General features: G+C 31.3%; 1 protein-coding gene across 1 annotated transcript in view; it reads left to right on the plus strand.

Annotated features, from left to right (window-relative positions):
- Window positions 1-22,696, plus strand: part of LOC148235648 (protein Fe65 homolog) — a 77,506-nt gene that overhangs the window by 19,057 nt on the left and 35,753 nt on the right. Inside the window, exons 3-4 of the mRNA XM_088184267.1 lie at window positions 16,468-16,525; window positions 16,951-17,140. Coding sequence (XP_088040393.1) covers window positions 16,990-17,140 — 151 coding nt within the window. The 5' untranslated portion in view covers window positions 16,468-16,525; window positions 16,951-16,989. The remainder of the gene's footprint in view (window positions 1-16,467; window positions 16,526-16,950; window positions 17,141-22,696) is intronic.

Here is a 22,696-nt window from a genome sequence, read left to right on the forward strand (position 1 = left end):
ATACAAAAACCACTTTTATTGTTAACTAAATACTTTTTAGCAAATATCTACATAAATAATTTATTTATAAGAATTGATCTAGAGTATTTTTATCATCTGTGCTACTGATATCCATTGTTAATTCTTGAGATTTTTCAGCGAGTGCAGTGATAGTGCTTGTTTTTCTTAAAAAAACGTCCAGGTTTGTTTGTACAGTTTGTTGTTTCTTTTCTCTATAAATTTCATAATAACACGCAAGTGCTTGCTGAATAAAGCCGTGTACCCTCGAAGATCTATCGATGTCTTTGTCCATATTTTCAATTTTTTAATAGCATCATTGATTTGGCTAAAAGCTGCAGCCGTGTCTTTTAACACAGATTTTTTTGGCGGTTCTTCGAGTTCATCTAATTCTTTTAGCTCCATTACATTTTTTTTCTGCAACTCGTTGTTCCTCAATCTCAATCAAATCTTGGTTTGTGAGTTCCTCAACATCATTTTCCAAAAGATGAATTACATCTTCATTATCAACTTCCAGATTAAGTTGTTGAGCACATTTTACAATAATATTTGCTATCTCATATATTTCCCCTTCTTTATTAAAATACATATTGTCATTATATCTTTTTAAGAGTTTGTTCCATATGCCGTTCATACAATTCGTCGTTACTTTGGACCATCCTTTTGAGATATTGTTTATTGCATGAAAGATGTGGAGGATGGCCTGGAGCGTTGTCAAGAATCAATAAAATTTTAAAGGCTATGTCGTTTTCATCACAGTTCTTCTTTACTTCTGGAATGAAACAGTTATCAAACCAGTCTTGAAATTATGTATATGACATAAAAAAAATTTTTTTTTACAACTTTTTTTTCGTCATAGCTCCGAATGGTCGTAAGTCGAGGTGGTCGTAACTCGAGAACTGCTGTATGTACCATTTTGATCGATGGCTTTTCTAGTAGCTAAGTTTCAAGTTCGGTTCGAGTACAATTTTCTGGTTTATAACATTCAAAATTTAAGATTAATATTAATAAAAGCATAAGATACATATAGAAAAAATATAAAAAAAGTAGGGAAATAGAGCAACAAAAAATATATTTTATGATTATTATTTCGCGTAATATATTTTTTGGTATGATATAGCAATGTTCTTATAGATATTATAAATTATAAATTATGAAGTATTTAGGGTTATTATAAAAATGTGCGTATAAGCTAAATTATATTATTTATATCGCTTCATTTTTAATGCGAAGATACGAATCAATTCTCATGTATAGTCCGTTTCTTTTAAAGCAGTCACTTTGAGTTCTATCCATTTCGTCATTATTCATAGGTGAAAAAGATATAACAACTTTGGGTGTATGCCCCACTAATTTGCTTTTGGGTATACATCACACTAATTTGCAATTTGATTTAAAGTCATTATTTATATATTTATTTAAATTAAATTAAGACCACCATAACAGGTTACCCCCAATGAGTCACGATGATCGAAAACAATAATTGTATTATTTAATACACAAAATATATACATATATATATACGTATATACATAATTAAAATACAATAATACATAAAATCACTCCGAAAATTAATAATATAAACAATCACTTCGGGGGTTCCTCAAGGATCCAATCTGGGCCCTCTGCTTTTTGTGCTATTTATTAATGACATAAATACAGCATTTACAAAATCAAATTTTCTTCTGTACGCAGATGATTTAAAATTATATTTGTTGTGGACTCCTTCTCTCTACAAAGTGATTTAGACTCTCTATCGAGATGGGCTTCCGTTAACCGTCTGCCCTTCTTGATCCCATTCGCCATCAGCTTATTTCTACCATCTCGGTGGTAACATTTTGACTAGAGAAACTTCCACGGAATCACTTTCGAGAGCAAATGGAGGTTCTCTCTACACATACACGACGTCTGTGATAAATCTTCCAAGATGCTCGGCTTTGTTATGAGGAATGCCTTTCACTTTGACGATCCGTCAATTATTCGCATCCTCTATGACACCTTAGATCGTAGCATTATTGAATCGGGATGTATAATTTGGAATCCCCGAATAGCCAAATATTCCCTTTTAGTGGAAAAATTCAAAAAAGGTATTTAAGAAACCTTTCCAAAAGGACATTTGGTTATTATCCGTACATATATCACAGCGCCTTTCTTTTAGGAGCGTTGGGATACGATTCGCAGAAAGTTGTATGTCGCTAAGCATTTTTTCAAATTACTAAAAGGTGCTGTCGACAATCCAGCTATTCTCGAGGAATTCCAGTTTTGGGTTCCGGAACATTTTCGAGAATCACGATCGCGTCCTCTTTTGATGGCCGTTAGGGCTAGACGTCCGCACTTGCCGACTCGCCTATAGCTGTAACCATCCGGCTCCTTAATACGCTGGCATTACATATTGACCTGTTTAATGTTAGCTACGAGGAGCTGATCCAGTTTGTATCATTTAATTTTGATATTTTATATTTTTTTGTTATGTTTATTATTGTTAAGTATATATACGTTTTTTTTGTTTTATAAATTTAAAATTTGTTTTCGACCATCGTGGCGCATTGGGGTAACCTGTTAGGCCACGATGGTCTTAATTTAATCTAAAAAAATAAATAAATAAAAATAAATACTGAATCCAGACCCATTAGCAGAGGGAAGGGGGGGTCTAGAAAATTTTGAAAAATCGTTTTTCTAAATAGTAAATATGGTTATTTTAAAAACTCACCCCTTATCAGCTCCGATTGCAGATTGCTACAATAAGAACATAATTTAAATTATAATGGGCGTGTAACAACAATTACAAAATCTTATAACTATCCATTTCATTAATAAACTCTAATAAAATGAATGTGCAATATAACGGTTTAAAATTTTAAGCTTGGAACGCAAACGGTCTTCGAGAGAGACAGCATGAACTTAATCAATTTTTAATATTTGAATACATCGATATAGCTTTATTATCTGAAACTTATTTAAAAGCATGGATAAAAACATTTTTTGCGAATTATTAATCATGGATGCTGGAGATGGAACTGCAATATTTATAAACTCAAATATAAATCACAGTGAAACCATTCAAAATAATTACGCTAATTTAGAAGTAACAACGATAGAAGTGCGAATTAATTTTTAGGACTCGATTTTAATTCATTTCGTATATATGTACTCTCCTAAAACATACTACACAGTTAAACTTTTTAATTATATAAGGCCGACTTTCGCAGCGGTGGATTTTAACTCAAAACACCACGATTGGAACTGTAAATTAATAATAGCTTCTGAGTTCTAAATTCACCTACACATTATTCTATACGCGGTGCATCTAATATATTAGATATTGCCATTTCAAAAAATTACCAAGTCCAAACAACATTGATGTTCATGGTGATATTCTTATTCATCATAAACCACCCTAATAAAATTTAACAATATATCTCTAAAATACTATGGGGCTTCTCTTATTACATTAAAAGTACTTAAATAAATCTTTTACCGACCGAAATAAAAAATAAAAATCATACAAAACGCCCGTGGCAAAATTATCGCGAAAAATTACTGAAAAAACGCGAATGAAAAATTCAATTGAAACATATTTCTACACGCACTAACCCTTTGCTTGCCAAGTATTTTAGTATTACTATGAAAACATTAATGTATTACTTGTTAAAAAATATATAGTTGGAAAAAATGTTATTAATCCATAAAGTAAATACATACTTCAATGATGATGTCGAATCCGGCAATTCTTAACAAAGTAGCAAAAGTTGATATATTGTATTTCGGCAATAAAAGGGTTAAGTCACACTGATGCGATGCAATTATATTTTACAAATTTCAACAACGGCGCAGTAATCCATTTCCTACTGCGCTTGTTATGTAACTGCAATCACTTCTTGTACGCATTGCTGTAACGAATGCATAACTACTTTCATATTTAATTATGCCCTTTTTCTGAAACCATGATTTTGTTCTTGCCCATTGAGTATATTAAGCAGGGCTGTGGAGTCGTCAAAAAAAAACACGACTCTGACTCCGACTCCGATTCCGATATTTACCAACAACACGACTCCACTCCGACTCCGACTCCGACTTCGACTCCGACTCAAAAAAGTTTAATTTTATCAGGTATTTTTGGTGTTTTTCTACACGTTTAATATTCATACGCTATACACATTCATTATTACGCAATTAAAAATTCATAACTTTTATAATTTAAAAATATGCTCGGAGTCGCTCATTTTTCACGACTCCGACTCCGACTCCAACTCCGGCCAAAACACCACGACTCCACGACTCCAACTCCGACTCCGACTCCGACTCCACAGCCCTGATATTAAGCGTACAGCAATATTATAGTTTTGGCAAGTCGTATGTCGGACAGGAAGGAAGCACATACCGCATCCACCTAACTTGGGGCATGGGTTCAGACCGCAACGACGATTTAACGCGGAAGTCCTGGACGAGTGAAGCCGCGTGATCCCGGTAGTCCTGTGGGTCGTAAAGCGCCCCGACGAAATTTACTACCGTCTAGACGCGACTATGTTTCAGCAAATTTGTTTGGCAACCCGCTTTTACGCCATTTTAACAGCGTCTCCCGGCCGCGTGAGGCTTTAACGCAACTCAGAAAACGCGCTGAAAATCTGTCGATTTTTAACGACCTGGCAACACTTCGTCTGCACGCGATAAGTTTTCAAAAATACTTTGTAACTTTACGCTTTAACTTTACTGAAAACTATGATTTTATCCGAATTGATAATACTAATAAAAATGAATAAATAACTCGAGAAGATACCCAATACATGAACGCCGGGGCGCGCACATGTGCGCGTTTTGACTCTTTACTTGCCGCCGGGGCACGTACACATATGCGCGCTTAGATATTTTTGAATGATAAGAGATGTTTCTATTACGACTTAAAAAAATATTATTTAATTTTGTTCTATTTTTTGCGTGATTAACTTTTATAAATTTTCATTACCATTTATCGAGCAGGAATAAGTGTAATATAATTTATGGCTTTTGTGAAAGTAACGAATGGGATTTAAGAAAAGGTGTTTCATATTTGCAGCTTCATTTTTTTGACACACTTTTATTAATGTTTTAATTTAAACAAACTTTGTATAATACTTAGCTAGCTGTCGGTCACTCACTGTCGCGAGGTACCGTAGCTCGTTATACTTAAATATTGTCTTTTTAATTTAGATAATAATTATTTCGTATATCTTAGTCCACTATTTTGTTAAGATCATATTCGCACAAGCTCGACGCCAGTAATGCATAACCCGCGGCCTGCAAATGTATATTCTGCGATCCGCCACCCTTTCGAAAAAGAGCATATCGGGCAAATTCCTCACCCAATTGTAATATCGATATGTTATTTTACAGTCAATAATTTAACAAAAATAACGTTTTATCAACACATAAAATACTTATTTTTACTTTCTTATTTATTTTTACAACTTTTCTTTATCATTTATCGAGCATTAAAAAGTGTAATATTATTTCTGACCTTTATGAAAAAGAGAAAAAGGGATTTTTGAAAGGGTCTTTCATATAATAAATTTATATTTATTATATTATAACAAATTATATAAAATTTCGAACTTAGCTCAGGATTTATATTTTCAAGTTTTTAATTTTTTTGTCTTAACAAAAAAATTAAGGCCCCTTCGGCTGTCAATAATAATCGTGATACAATTGTCAATAGCAGCTGTTGCTACTTTACAAAAACAATATAAAAAAAACATTTGGATTATCGAAAAAGAAGAAAAGCCCTAAATCGTTTTGCATTCTGCCGATTCCCATGAATAAATTATTCTTAACGGACCGGGTTCTTAGATCAGTTAGAGTAATAGAAAATCGCAAAAAATGTTGATCATACAAATACTTTCGATCTTCCGAGAAAGTATGCATATTTTCAAACATCTGTCACGAACACCTTCGGAAAGATTTCTTATCTGAGTGTCTTCTTTTATTACTTAAGCAAAAATGAGGCGAATGTAAACATTTTTTATCATTTCCAGAACTCTATTAAAACCTTTCAAGAAGTATGCATATTAGGCATGAACCCGCCTTTACTTATGCAGCATTATAAAAAGGGCAGTGATTGTAAACCTTTTTAAAATAATTGTACAAATTTAATTTTAATAATAAAAAATGCTTTATAAAATTTCTTGAGAAGTGAGAATTTTTGATTTGACATTTTTTTTCAAGAATTTTTTGAATAATACTCAATAAGAAGCATTAGTTTTCCATTTTTTATTTTATCTATCGACTTTTCATACAATTTTTTATATTCTTAATATCTTAACTGCCATATATCTACTTTGTTGGTATGTTTTCCATTATTCATTAAAAACTTTATGTTTTGTTTTATTTGTATGATTCATCTCTTCTCTTGATACATATTTACCCCATTGTAACGCATTGGGCCTACGCCTATAAGATTACAGAAACAATAAAAAAATACAATTAATAAATTTACTAATATTTAAGTTTAGCCAATTTTAAAATCATTAATAAAAATATTACTATTTCACCTCACAACTCACTTCATTACGTTCCATATTAATCTTATTGTTTATTGTATTATTTAATTGCTTTATAAAAATCTATGCATAGGTATAAAGCGTATCGCCAAGTTTATCCCGTATTGTACAGTCTGGTCTTAATAGAATTTTGCGCAAATGGCGATGACTCGCCAAAACTTAAAATCAATAGATCTGCAACTGTGTGATTCATTCAGACTCAGGGGGAAGCCTTCCTTAAAACGCGTAGGCAGATTGTGGAACAATGTGAAACCACCCCTGAAATTTCGAATCCATAACGCGACTCGGATTGCCAAGAATTAATTATAAGCGCCTTTCCGAAAGCATCCGTTCGTGTGTTTCTGGAACTATTTCGATTCTTGGTGAACTATTTTGCGGCCAGCCCGACTTTCATATCTCGAAATGGCAATGATTAGAGGAGAAATCTCACGCGATCCCCAAAACCCGAAACGGGTCACGGCTTTCTCACCTTTCCGCAAATACGAGATTCGTTTCCGCGGAACTTTTCGTTTATTCGTTTAACAATTCCTGGGGGATTTTCGCCGCTGCGCAAATATAATAGAAACATACGCCAGATATTCATTACTCCATAAAGCGCGATCATAATCTAGAATCTGGCGAATTCGCCATGGAAGTATTGATCTCGTCAGAATTTGGCTTGAGCCGACCACACAGTCAGTGCTTCGTGACCTTTTTGGACGAAAGCCATTCGGTGTGTGTTTATATGCAAAGTCTGATTGAGTTCTGGAAGGCACCTACAGCTCACGCGGCTCAGATAACAACTATTAATCTCCGGTTAGTTGGCAATTGTTCGACTAATGACGACGCTAATGTGTCTGGGTTGCTTTGAAAACAACGGAGAATCCCAAAACTTCACCATTTCCAAACAAACATACCACACCCTGTTTTCGAGGCAACAAGAGACCTTTGATTGATGACGGGTCTTGGAATGGTTTTATTTTAGAATCGTTTGCTTCGCCTGGTCGATAAATTTATTTTAATTAAGGAAAACCGTTTTCTAGCACTCTAACTACTTACCTTAATGTATGTATATGGGGAAAATTGCACTACTCCTGTGCTTTTTCTTCATTTACGGCGTGCGGAGTTAGCGCTTACAGGTGCTTTAGAACGTTCGGAGAAAAACAACGTTTTTCCTTTTACCTTTTTTGCTCTCCCAAGTCTGGACTGAATTTTATGGTGGTTTCAAAGAGTTTATGCCTTTCTTTTCAAACGGCTCTGCTCTCGGCGTATCATAGTATCTCGAATGCAATCTAAAATACATAACACAATGCAGCGTTAAGTCTCGACCGAAGAAAACAATTTTCAGTTGCATTTGCTGAATTAAAAATATATTTTTTTACCTTCTAAAATGTAGAAATTAATCAAAGTGTAAACCACTATTTTACTCAAAATTAGAAGGATAAACTCATGCTAAAAAATGCTTTTCATCGTTAAAATGGCACATAACCATGATAAACCTTTTAAGAGTTCAAGTTAAAAGGTACACACTATAAATCATAATAGATTAGAGATTAGGGTTTATTTTCAAAACGCCGTCCAGGGTTCTCAATCGAATACTAAAAAATACGATTATTCGAATTATTAGCCCAATTTTCAATTTTATGAATATTCGAATAATTAATCGAGTATTGGTATAATATTTATTTATACTATCTCTGATGAAATTTGAAAAATTTGTATACTTCAGAAATACAAGTAGACGTTCCTTCTCTCAATATACCCGAGTGACTAGTGCCGCTCCAAAATCCATTGCCTTATATGCGCCTTTATTTTGTTTTGAAATGCGAGACAATGAGACGCTTTTAGGCCTTTGAAAAACATTTGTAAATATAATATTTATCGGTGTGTCTATTATGACCGAAATACGAACAATTTGTACTGATTAAAAGTACAAAACAGTTGCAACTTTTTAATTTTTTAAATTAAAATAATTAGTTTTGATACTTTTTATTATATTTTTAAACATAATGTATGGATTACTCAAAGCGTATTTTAGACTTAATATTATTATATTCGTATATTTTATCATTTACTATTCAATATATAAATATGTAGTTTAAAATAACGAATTCTGAAACTCTTATGATGAAGCAAGAGTATGTCTTACGGGTGGCACTTTATAAACTAAAGCATTGTGGTCGTTTCCGGATGGTAGCAAAAGAATACGTACAACAGTATTATTCGGTACATGAGACAGTGGCGTGTTTGGTATTTTATTGCTCTGATTAACGTTAATGGTTTACGAAAGTCTGCATAGCCAGTGTTCAGCTGCTCTTCAAATTCTTAGGTGTTCCAAATGACGATTTCTCTCGAGTTTGGTAAATCACGTTTGTTCAATTATCGCTGAAGTAAAAGAAACATATGCCTATGCCTATTTTTTCTATTTTTTTATCATCTACTTATTTATTACACTTTAAAAATATAAATTGTAATATATTTCATGTGGCGCATTTTAACTCGTTTAAGACCATGCAATATTTACACTAAACTCTTTACGAGAAAACTGCAATATTAATCGAAACTCTGATCTTCTATTTTCCGCAATAAGCACGATTCTACTATATACTAGCGACTTTTAAAAAGAAGTTTCAACAGGTTACATTACATATTTATATAACAGAACGTTTGTGTAAGAACTAATTTATCGTCTGCATTTATAATGAAATAGTTTACGTATAAGTCGGTGAATAATATATGTTTTTCAATTACTATGATGTTTATGAGATCGGAATTAGTGATTATTAAAAATATATGATTTTGGTCGATTATCACAAATTAGATTTTCCTAGATTTTCATAATCTCGCGGAGGAATAATTAAAATAAAAACAAAGCAGACCGTGCATTTATTTACATTTATTGATTATAAGCTATAATTTAAAATTAATAAAATAAATATTATAGACTTTCTGACGTTTCAATTTTTACTTAATAGTTGTTGATTGTGTTTACATGGTTGTCACACATTAGGTTAACGCCTGTTATAACAAATATTTTATAAATATTGTCGGCCTTTTGATAAATATTACTAGTAAGTTGCTTTAAGAAGTTTTTTTAAATTAATAATAAGGTCATAAAGAAGTACAAGACCAATAAAAATTGGTGATTGTTAAGTTCAGTATTTAATTATAAAACTTTAAGCAACGACGAGAGGTCACATCGCCGCGGCACTAATGCTGAAAAAATTGACCCTCGGAGGTACGATCGATCCAAACTTGTGACCTTACCGTGCACGACCCCGGCTTACCCTTTATCAAATAATATATATATAAAAAATACACAACATTGCCGCACACATAAACACGTTAAATAAATAAAAAAGCAAGATACGCTCGAAAAAAACGGAGATACGCTCTCGAAAGTTTCGGGGAGAAAAAATACAGTATCGGAAAGTGTTCACGTACCACCCACAAGGTGCGACGGAAAACATTGCGACTGTGTCTATATTTTTTTCGATATGAATTGATCTTTACGATTGCCTTATCCATAATTTTCTGGCCTATATATTATAAATAAATTCTAAGAACCTCATTACAATTTCAATCACATTAAAATAATAGTCAGTAAGAATTTGTAAATTTGTTAATAAACCTGGTCTAGACTTTGAAGGACCGACTAAAAGCACTATTCACCGTTAAGCATATACTTTACACAGTCTAAGAAGGTACTAAAGAATTCGAAAGCTTTGCGTGTAAAACATGACAAGTCAATTCACGGCTAGTGTGTTTCTTTGAATCAATTTAACATAGATAAAAGTTTGTATTTTGGCTGAATTCTTCAAATATCTAAATTTAGATTTATAAATTATAATTAAAGACTGCTTTTAAAAAAAAATATTCATAGAATACAAGAGCTTTAATTTTATACTGTTTCGAAAAAGCAAAGCTTTTCATTTTTATATTATTTTATATGTATCATTTTTATATTATTTTATATGATACAATTAAAAATCAGGACTTTTTATCTATATATCATCAGTCGATCATGCTGGTCATATGTATGTTAAAATATCTTTTAAATGACATATCCAAAATTTATTAATTTAATATTTTCTGTTAAAGTGGGGTCCAACGATTTTAATGCAAATTGCCTTTCTTTGGCATTATTGATATTGATAATGGATCTCAGCGCGAAAATGTCAAAGGAAATGAAAAATATGCTCATTGCCCTTGACATTCTTACTTACATCTTGGTCTTAACAACTAACATAGCGGCTATTTGTTAATGCTATATACTTCATTCTATGTTTAAAAAAAGCATTTTATAATGATAGATACATACAATGGATATACATAGAATATTCGTACTTTACTATGTCCTAATGGATTGTAACACAATATCATTAAAAGTAAAGACAGGTTCGACAACGTTTTGAACCGAAAGTTCTTGCACGGACCCACCCTTTCCTATGCAGCGGTATTAAAATATGCAGCCGTTATAAAACATTTAAAAATACTCGTGCAAATTTATTTCTTTTTAAATCTGTTCTGAAATTTCTGGATGGATTCAAAACTTATGAATCTATCATAATTTTATTATTAAAAAAAATAGTTCAATTTTCGGTAGCAGTGATTTACTTTGATACGCCACATCAGGAAACGGTTTGAGAGGATAGCCGTATCATATGAGCACTGGTCCCAGGGCACTACCTTGAGGTGCTCCATTTAATATCTTCCTTATGTATTTATGTAAATCTAATTGCTTGATTCTAATTAATATGGCTATTACATAAAACTTTAACAACAAACTATACAGTTAGGTATTAGTCTTCTCATTTTAAATTCTAGCTCTATGTGCCACGCACATTAAAGACTGGAGCAACGTCCAAGAATAGTTAGTTTATAACTTCCTCTATGATTTAGTGCTCTTAATATTAGCTTTAGACTATTTAAATTATAAATTTATGGCTATAGCAAAACTTAACGATATCAGAAAGTTCAATGACATGGGAAAAAGAGAGATCTTGAAGCCTTATACCGTTTCTCATAAGTCTATGAACTTTTGTGTCGCAGTGATCGCACGTATAAACCCTTCGACGGTTGGCCTTTTGACCCCGTCGGGAATAATACCATAGGTAAAAATTAAACATTGCGGGTGTATGTGGGTGTTCTGTTTGGATCGCGTGAGGCGCCCATGAGTCGGTAGGCGGTTAGGCGCCCACCAGTCTGGTGCTGGTAGCACCCTTCCATGGCTGTGGAAAATTTTCCTCCGATGGAAACACTACCTATTGTAATAATGTTGGCAGTTAAAATTATTTTCGTCCGCTGCGTAAATCGAATCGAACGGGGTTACGTATTACACGTATGAATATTTCACGTGGGAGTTTACGTGACCGCCGTAGTTCCGGAATTATGTAACGGGATCAACATGTGCGGGATGTTATTTTATTTTTCAGACCAGATAAATATATGTATGAATCCATGATGTCGATCTGATAGGGAGCTTCGTTAATTGGGCACGTAATCGCTGTAATTTGTGGGTTTATGTTTACCTTTGCGAATGGATAGAATACAATATAATCCTGATTAAAAATAAAATGTTTTGTTGAAATAAATATTAGTGATTAACTATTAAACTGAAATATAAATTACATGCAAAGTATATATTTAAATGACCAATAATTTTATATTCTAACCGGCCGGCGGATTTATCTTTGCTTTGGTGATCTAAGAACTCGCTCCAAAAATCAGAAACTACGCATGGGAATCGGCAGAATGCAAAACGACTTTTAACTATTTTTGTTCGATAATCCAAATTGATTTTGTAAAGTAGCAACAGCCGCTATTGACACGATTATTATTGACAGCCGAAGGGGCCTTAATTTTTTTGTTAAAACAATTGGAAAATATCAATTCTGAGCTTAGCTCGAAATTTCAACGGGCAATTAAAGAGAAATTATATAATCTAAGGAACCAGGCATTGATGTCATTAATTAAATATTTGCAAAATCCAGAATCTTTCACCAGTCAAAAAAATAATGATAAATTTAATTATTCATCAAAAGTTGAAAATACACGCAAAAACAATAATCACTTCTCAGAAGTCAAAAATTCACGTCAAAAGCAATAAAATCGTACTTGTGCCGTCGCAGTGGCATAGTTCTCGAGCTGACTGTGTTAACGTAAATAGAGTGTAGTATATTTTATTATTATTATTTATTTGCGTAATTTCGCACGAGTAATTTTATTTGATTTAAGTTGCGTAAATACAAAAAAAAATTTGTAATTATTCCTAGTTGATTTTGGTAAGTCATAAAAGACATTTAATTAATTTAAAATATTTATTTTAATAATCACTTAATGTATATATTTAATTAAATAATTTAATTACCATTAAATACAATATTAATGGCATATATTCGTAAAGTATTAAGACTATTTATTTTATTTAAAATTTATTTATTATTTAGTGATTAAAACTTTAAATCAGTACAAAGTTTTATTTCATTTTACCTGCTGTCGAAAATACTATAACTTGGACTTAAATTTAAACATTATTTGTATTGATTTAAAAAAGACAAGAAATTCAATATCTGCTGTTCAATATTAATTTGAAAATATTTATTTGTTTTTTTCTTTATTTCTTTGTTTGTCGGCTATTAGTTGTTATGGTAATAGATATAATAAATAATCAAAAATGGACGCAATTGCGCTGTAAATAATGCAGTAGTGCATCGGATGGGAGGATGACTACTTAAGAAATAATACAAAATTGTTTTAGTGAGTTCGAAATTTTTTGATATTAAAAATTTAAAAATATTCCACCACAAATAAAAAAACTGGCAAATATATTCTATATTCAAATATTCGGATTAAATTTTCTATTCCAGCACCTTGCGGAAATTAATGAGAACAATATTTGTCATACAAATAGCAATGACATATAATCCTTTGACCGCACACTTGAATAAGTACCATTATATTGTTAAGTGGTGACAATCGGTTATAGATCTTTTGCCTGCAATGTTAAAATTTTATGGTTTCTTCTTTGCCTTAACTTACGTTTAAATAACACTTTTTAACATACATATGCTAGATTGTGTTAGATTCTCTACAGTTTATTTGCACTAGTCAATCTCTTTTTGCCATATTTATTTTTTAGTACTGCAACTCAAGTTTTAAAACAGTAACATGTAGCTTCTTCAGAATTCTAAACTAATTTTGTAGATAGTTTAATTTAAAATATATATAAAAAAAGTAAAAGAAAGAAACTTACAACATTAACATTATTTTTTTTATAAAATATATTTATTAATATGTATATTGTTTTTGGCTTATCGATAAATTGATGAAGTAATATAGTTTATAGGTTGATTTTTACTAAGAATCATATTTTTTTTAATCGACGCGACAAACGGTAGTGGATATCCGAGCGGATATCCACGAAACGGTATCCATTAACAGTTTTAAAACCGCTCTAAATCACATCAAATTACTATTAGGTTTTTAAAATTGTTTATATTTAATTACTGTACACCAATAATTTTTCATAAATTAATTATTAGATAACGAGCAATTTAGGTAAATTCAGAATATGTGAAATGTTTTATCCATACATTTTGTATTGTGTTACACTAATCAGTCTACCGACGCGGCTTAAAAATGGCGCCGCTCTGGCAAATTACTTTCCAACACCCGACGCCAGTAACATTTTTTATTCTCACACACATAATGTATGCAAAACGGCGCCAAAGTTCGGATTTTCACCGCGTGTCAGTGGCGGCGCGCAAGTTTAAAACTAAAACGGCGCGCCATAACAATTCGGAATAAATTTATCGGATCGCTTAACCGTAATGGCGGCGGCTAAATCTGATAAACGATCGGGCACGCCATCGACGCGATGGAAATTAATGGAAAGAAATGGCTGGAGAAGTTAACGCGACGAAAATGGCCGCCGACGTTTGATCCGTATCGAGCGTCGTATGTGCGCGATAAATCCTCGTGGCATTCGTGTGTTCAATGCGACCCAAATGTTGGGATATTTAAAAGTCTTTTGTGCGTGGGTGGACCTTGTGATTAAGTTAATAAATTTACTATAGAAAGCTACTACAATCATACTGTGCTATACTTAGATGGATCATTTGTGGCTCTGCGTCGTAGTGTCGATCGTATCTAGACTAGAGTTAACTCCTGGTGGTTTTAAGGTGATGTCTGGACTGTACTAAATATGAAAAAGCTTCTTAGATGCACAAGTTTCGGGAACTTTTAAAAACTGAAATGATCTAAAGGTACAAATCTTTAGTAGCAGTTTGGTGAGCCCAAGATCTGAATTGAAATTTCTTATGTTATGTTTTAACTTTTATATTATCGTCTCATCCACCATCTTCCCAATTTCAAAGGTTTAGGAAATAATGAAAAATCTTGAGTTTTATTTCATTGAAAACGAATATTTAAAAAAAATAATAGTTCTCAGCGTCAATTTGCGTCGGATGGCTTAAAAGTCATTTGCTTCACTCAAATTCCACCGTTAATTGCGTGACAAAAATAAGCGATAATTTCATTATTTGTAATTATATAAATTTAATCCACTTGACCATTATATTTATATATAATTTCAGTGGTACATTTTTTGTATCATTAATTTGATTAATGCATAAATTGTAAATGATTAATAACCTTTGATTTATAATGGTTTGCTTTTCCAGCAGTATATTTTTCCATCGGTCCGTAAAATTGTATTTCAATCAGTATAATTTATGCACTTTAATCAGTGCTGTCTTTCATGCCAAAAGAACGTATTCAAAAGACTTATATTATAATATATGCACTTAAGCATATGCATTATTATGTAAAAAATACAATACATAACTTTAAGAATGAATTGAATATTATACGAATTTAAAAAGGAAGTAATGCGACCACCGCGACTAAAATATAAGTGGCAAAAACGCGGAGCAAGTTTTATTCTGGAAATTCATCTACAGAAGATGAGTTGCAATCGTAGTTGTTAATGATCATTTATGATCCTTGCATGGATCTACGCAAGAATACAGCGCGTGACCCCCCCCCTCCTCCACACAAAAAATAGATTACGTAATGAATACAAAATTTATTCAATAGTATATAAAATACACTAATATTATTGTAACTACAAATGAAATTTCAAATAATTTCAATATAAGCACGACATTTTGATTCTTCAAAATGACAAGTAAATTAATTGCATATACGTCATGCAAAGTAACTAGATTATAAAATAAATCGTTTGTAATTTCGAATATCAAAGTTATGTCCTTAAAAAAGGGGCTAGACATAAAAAGTTTTCGAATCATTGCTAACAATTAATGTTGAAATTTGAATTATTTCCGAAACATGGACTGTCAGAAAAAACATTGGATCAAACGTGCGTCTTAATTGGCCATAGTAGAATGATATAGAAACGACACATTCAAGTTGTTCTGGTCCTTGTTTATTTTACACAAAGGGTTTCAAGGACCCCGAAAAATTGACGATGGAGTTTTGGTGGAGCACAAAGTGCAAAATTTGATCCTAGAAATCGCACAATTTTGATTTATCGTGTTTCTTAGGAGAAACAAATATTTCTATAAGAATTGTAGTTTCTGATTTTGTGATAAAAATAATATTAACATCTGTTTTTGTTAAATTTTTATTCCACCGATTATGGATTACGAAACTCAAAGTTTAGGTTTCACATGATTTGCCACAAAACAAGATGTAGATCGTTGATTGACAGATAGAGAATATTTTATTTATTATAATTATAATTCTAGACAAAAAAAAGTATAGAGGTCAAAAATGTTTTATAATAGATTTTTTATGAAAATAAAATATAAGAAAAATTCTTTTTTACTCATTTTTATATTTAGAAATTTACCTAATTCTTGCGGCCTTTGTTGTACAGAATTATTCTTTTAAATTTACTTTCACGCCATTTAATATCATATCTTTTTGTCCTCAGATTTCTATACAACGATAGAAGCGCACTTCACTCGAGTGGATTAGCATTGAAAAATAAGGTACAACTTGTTAGTTAATTAATATTATTTAAAAACGAAATAGCTCCGTCCGTACGGTCTTGACTGGTAATCCAGAGGCCGCGGGTTCAAGACACGACAGTAGAATTTTTATTTATAAAAATGCGTTAATATTAAAATCAGCCCAGTTGCAAAGCGACATATATTGATCATAAGTTATAATACACATAATAATTTATAAATAATTATATTGGTGTCACTGATACCGAGACTGAAAAATCTTGTCGTCTTAATACTTATTTTTATGTATTCATTATGTCTGATTGACTAACTCAGTTGGAACATATTTATCCCGTTGTAATGCATTGGGCTTACGCTTGTTAAATTAAACGGAATATTAAAAAAAAACATCTCGTTTGATAATTAATTACTTATGTACTTAAATTATAATATGTTGGTTCTTTCAGCGGATGTCGCGCTAGTGCGGTGGGTGGTGGGGGGCTGCGATGCCCTGCGGGGGGGTGCTGGCCGCCTCGCCGCTGTCTCTGCGAGCGATCGCGCCCCCAGCGGCTCCGCCCGCCAGCCCGCCGTCGCTCTGCAGAGCCATGGCTGCGCTGGCTCACCACCACCACCACGACGAAGAGGACATATTTCTCGGTAACGTACCCGTTTACTTATTCTTACTACTATATCAAATAAGTGCGGTTACATTTTTCATGGAATAGGCAAAATATCTACCGAGTTAATGAATCAAGTAGCATTCCTTCATAGTATTTATTTACTGCATTTAAAAAAAAAATAAGTTCAACGAGCACGAAAATTGAGTATTTATCTATGTTGACTCTCAATAGAAATGTTGCTTGATATTATTAATAGATGCGCACACATCAAGGTTATGTCATCATAGCGTCAGTTATTCGCATACAACGACCGTTTGGACACGGAGGCTGTAACGAGCGGGTAATAATCATAGATCATATCCCAATCTCATCATTCGCTGGTCTTGGTCAATTATGACCCTATTGATGACAAATTGTTGTCGGTACAACAAGCTATATGAACAAGGCAAGACAGCTTTCGCTTGCGAAACAAGAAAAACAGTGGCGCTATCTAGTAGCGGATACAGATAACATAAATACCGGTGACGCTATCTATCTTAAAAGATACCAAGTTGAGAAATAAAAAAAAATGTACTGCGATTTAGTTAGTGACGAGAATTAGGGAACGTTATTTTAAAGAACACCGTACACAAAAAAAATCATTATATTTATCTTAGTTAAATTATTGCGGTCGCGCAGTGAAGAATTTTTATTGTATTTTATGTAACATTTAATTAAGTAGACTGATAATCAAATATGTGAATATAACATATACCACCCTTCCAATTTTCGCTCTCTGTTTCTAATTTCCGGTTTGATATTGCAAATCTCCGGTATTTAACGAGGCGACAGGACCACTATGTAATTTTATATAATATAAGAACACTCAGTGTTAAAAAGCAATCAAAACATACTTATATATTAATCATAGTTTATTTGAAGAACATTTATGGCTCTATAATTTTTCCAAAAAAGTAGTAAAAAATTGTATAATACTAAGTTAAGAAATGCTTATTTGAAACTCCGTGCTAATTAAAATAAGGTGTACAGCCATATTTTGACCACAAATTAAAGATAGCTGCTATATAATTATTATTTTGTAAGTTATTTTATTTTTTTAGATTTTTTTATTTTAAAATATTTTTTAAATATTTTTTTGTTTTGGCGAAATACTTTAAAATCATTCCTAATTATATATGCTTGATTGATTACATAATATACAATGATAAACAATACTTATTCAATGTTTTTTGACATATTTTTTTAAAACGTGTGTTGTGCACATTTCACGAAAAATTTATGTTCAAATACGTAGCAATGTGACATTACTAACTTACGCAATTTTAATGAGTAATGCTGTTTATGGTTTCGATGCCTGATTGCAATTATGGTACTAAAGATAGTCAGAAGAAAGATTTTTAAAATTAGCTGGTTAAGCCATATATGGCACTGTATGCGGTAAGGCATAGTTTCTTAACCGGTGGTCCGCGAAGATTTTTATGATCGAATTTTATGCTGTATTTTATGGATTTTTAAATTATATTTTTTGTTACTGACTGGTTTAATATACTTAAATATGGTTATATCAGCATACTGTGTTGCAAAATTAATTGTTTTGAATAAAAAAATCAATTATATAAATATTTATTATTTTATTTTAATGTTGATGGTCCGCAAAACATTTTTTTATTTTTTTGGTGGTCCGTGGATCTAAAAAGGTTAAGAAACTATGCGGTAAGGGATTAATGACACGATAATTGCCGTAGTTTTAATTAGATCAGCACGAAACTTTTCTAAAAAAAATTAAATCGTAGTGAAAAAAAAATAAAAAGTAAAATATTCTATCTATATTAAAAATAAAAATTATTATAAAAACTCTTTTTATTCGGGAATTTTCCTTTTTTATTTTTTTTTATATTTTGATATGATTTATTTGACGTATATATTTAGATTCTTTGGTATATATAATAGAAATGTTGCTTGATATTATTAATAGATGCGCACACATCAAGGTTATGTCATCATAGCGTCAGTTATTCGCATACAACGACCGTTTGGACACGGAGGCTGTAACGAGCGGGTAATAATCATAGATCATATCCCAATCTCATCATTCGCTGGTCTTGGTCAATTATGACCCTATTGATGACAAATTGTTGTCGGTACAACAAGCTATATGAACAAGGCAAGACAGCTTTCGCTTGCGAAACAAGAAAAACAGTGGCGCTATCTAGTAGCGGATACAGATAACATAAATACCGGTGACGCTATCTATCTTAAAAGATACCAAGTTGAGAAATAAAAAAAAATGTACTGCGATTTAGTTAGTGACGAGAATTAGGGAACGTTATTTTAAAGAACACCGTACACAAAAAAAATCATTATATTTATCTTAGTTAAATTATTGCGGTCGCGCAGTGAAGAATTTTTATTGTATTTTATGTAACATTTAATTAAGTAGACTGATAATCAAATATGTGAATATAACATATACCACCCTTCCAATTTTCGCTCTCTGTTTCTAATTTCCGGTTTGATATTGCAAATCTCCGGTATTTAACGAGGCGACAGGACCACTATGTAATTTTATATAATATAAGAACACTCAGTGTTAAAAAGCAATCAAAACATACTTATATATTAATCATAGTTTATTTGAAGAACATTTATGGCTCTATAATTTTTCCAAAAAAGTAGTAAAAAATTGTATAATACTAAGTTAAGAAATGCTTATTTGAAACTCCGTGCTAATTAAAATAAGGTGTACAGCCATATTTTGACCACAAATTAAAGATAGCTGCTATATAATTATTATTTTGTAAGTTATTTTATTTTTTTAGATTTTTTTATTTTAAAATATTTTTTAAATATTTTTTTGTTTTGGCGAAATACTTTAAAATCATTCCTAATTATATATGCTTGATTGATTACATAATATACAATGATAAACAATACTTATTCAATGTTTTTTGACATATTTTTTTAAAACGTGTGTTGTGCACATTTCACGAAAAATTTATGTTCAAATACGTAGCAATGTGACATTACTAACTTACGCAATTTTAATGAGTAATGCTGTTTATGGTTTCGATGCCTGATTGCAATTATGGTACTAAAGATAGTCAGAAGAAAGATTTTTAAAATTAGCTGGTTAAGCCATATATGGCACTGTATGCGGTAAGGCATAGTTTCTTAACCGGTGGTCCGCGAAGATTTTTATGATCGAATTTTATGCTGTATTTTATGGATTTTTAAATTATATTTTTTGTTACTGACTGGTTTAATATACTTAAATATGGTTATATCAGCATACTGTGTTGCAAAATTAATTGTTTTGAATAAAAAAATCAATTATATAAATATTTATTATTTTATTTTAATGTTGATGGTCCGCAAAACATTTTTTTATTTTTTTGGTGGTCCGTGGATCTAAAAAGGTTAAGAAACTATGCGGTAAGGGATTAATGACACGATAATTGCCGTAGTTTTAATTAGATCAGCACGAAACTTTTCTAAAAAAAATTAAATCGTAGTGAAAAAAAAATAAAAAGTAAAATATTCTATCTATATTAAAAATAAAAATTATTATAAAAACTCTTTTTATTCGGGAATTTTCCTTTTTTATTTTTTTTTATATTTTGATATGATTTATTTGACGTATATATTTAGATTCTTTGGTATATATAATTATAATAAATAATTGTTTTGGCAATCTAGAACAATATATTTTTCACTTCTGTATCATAAATACATTTTTTACATCAAGTATACATGAGGTTAGATCTTTTTGTTGTTTCTCCGTCTTTAAAACAGATCTTATAAAATTATAATCCTTTAATTTTCTCTGGATTAACATTTATAATTTGAACATATATTCTTGAGCATTATATTATTTACGTGAAAAATAAATTATGATTGTATTATGTTACGGAACCCTATCGTAATCATAATCAATTATATTAATAATATATTTATTAATTATTTTAAAATATGTGAATGATCCAAGTGTTTAAAATGTTATTTTAAATTTATTATTATCTTTGTATGATTTTTTTATTAAAAAAGATGTAGATATATGGAACTCACATTTAAAAATAATAAAAGTAAGCCTTATTTTTTCTTCTTGATAGAGACATATGTTCATACCCATAAATATCCATATCCACAATTTTTCATGAAATACGTACAAAAGTATATCGTAAAAAAATATTTATGACGTATAATATGTGTGTGGGGAAAAATAGTACTTGAATATTATTTGAGATTTTTTTTTATATTTATAAATAGTAATTTACAATTTTAATATTTTTTATGACTCGTTATAAAGCGCTATGAGAAATAAAACGTTGTTACGCATCGCTATGCTTGGCGCACGATAATAGATGGCGCCACTGGCTTTGGTTTTTCGCAAGCGAAAGTCTCGTCGCCTCGTTCATATAGTCTGCTTTCGGCGTTGAACATTTGTCATCAATAGGGTCATAATTGACCAAGACAAGCGAATGATGTGTTCGGGATATGATCTTATGATTACAACCCGCTCGTTACGGTCACCGCGTCCAAACGGAGGCCGTATGCGATGAACTGACGCTTTGATGACGTAACCTCTTTTAATCAAACTCAAAATTTCTCCACTCAGGCGAGCGTGTAGGAGTAACTAGTTTACGACATCACGTGGTAGTGACATCTTGCTAACGACATGCGATGTAAACTAATACGCATCTTGTTACTCGCGAGATTTATTAGTTACACCTGTCAATATTATCGTGGAAAATAATAGAAGGCATATCCAACTATTGGCACGTTTCATATTTAGTTATAATTATTATTATGTAATATGCTTAACATTTTATTCGATTTAATACTTTTTAATTACATATTACTAAAACTGCTATCTTATGTCGGAATTACATCTTTTAATTAGTTTTAAACGTCAAATTTGAAGTACAGTTTCGTAACGATAGTTTTTGGATTAAAAATGGTGGAATCGGTAAACGTCAAACTGTGGAACGCGTACCAATAAAATAAATTTGTGTTTTAGTATCACCAAATATGAATATTTAAAAAATAAAAACAATACAGATTAAATAAAATACTATTGCTTATTACAAAAATATATATATATACATTTTACTTATTTTTAACACTTCACGGTCGATATACGCGGCGATATTTGCACAACCGTTAATCGTATTATCATTAACAATGACTGGTGGTATGCGTAGGTATTACCATATCCCAGATTAGGAGTTAATCATTAATGGATAATTTTGAAGGTTATGTCGAATATATATCGAATGTTACCTCAGGTCACAAAAGAGATGACATTAAAAAAATATCTTTATTTTTTAATAAATTTACATGATTTTTGGGAGTAATATATTTTTATAATATTAAATAGTATTTTATACATATTTTTCAGTTTCTTAAAATTATTATCTTAGTGTAGACCAGTGGTCACCAACATCCGGCGCAAAAAAGATTTTCATCCGGCCCTCCAAAAATTCCCGATTTCTGCGTATAAATAATTCATATAGGATATAATAATTTTATAGAATTTTGTTATTTGGTTGTGAATTCACGACAGCTATATTTCAATTCATCATTCGAAATTTGA

The sequence above is a fragment of the Plectrocnemia conspersa genome, unplaced genomic scaffold, assembly GCF_051122295.1.
Source record: "Plectrocnemia conspersa isolate PC_06_02 unplaced genomic scaffold, ASM5112229v1 ptg000004l, whole genome shotgun sequence".
NCBI lineage: Eukaryota > Metazoa > Arthropoda > Insecta > Trichoptera > Polycentropodidae > Plectrocnemia > Plectrocnemia conspersa.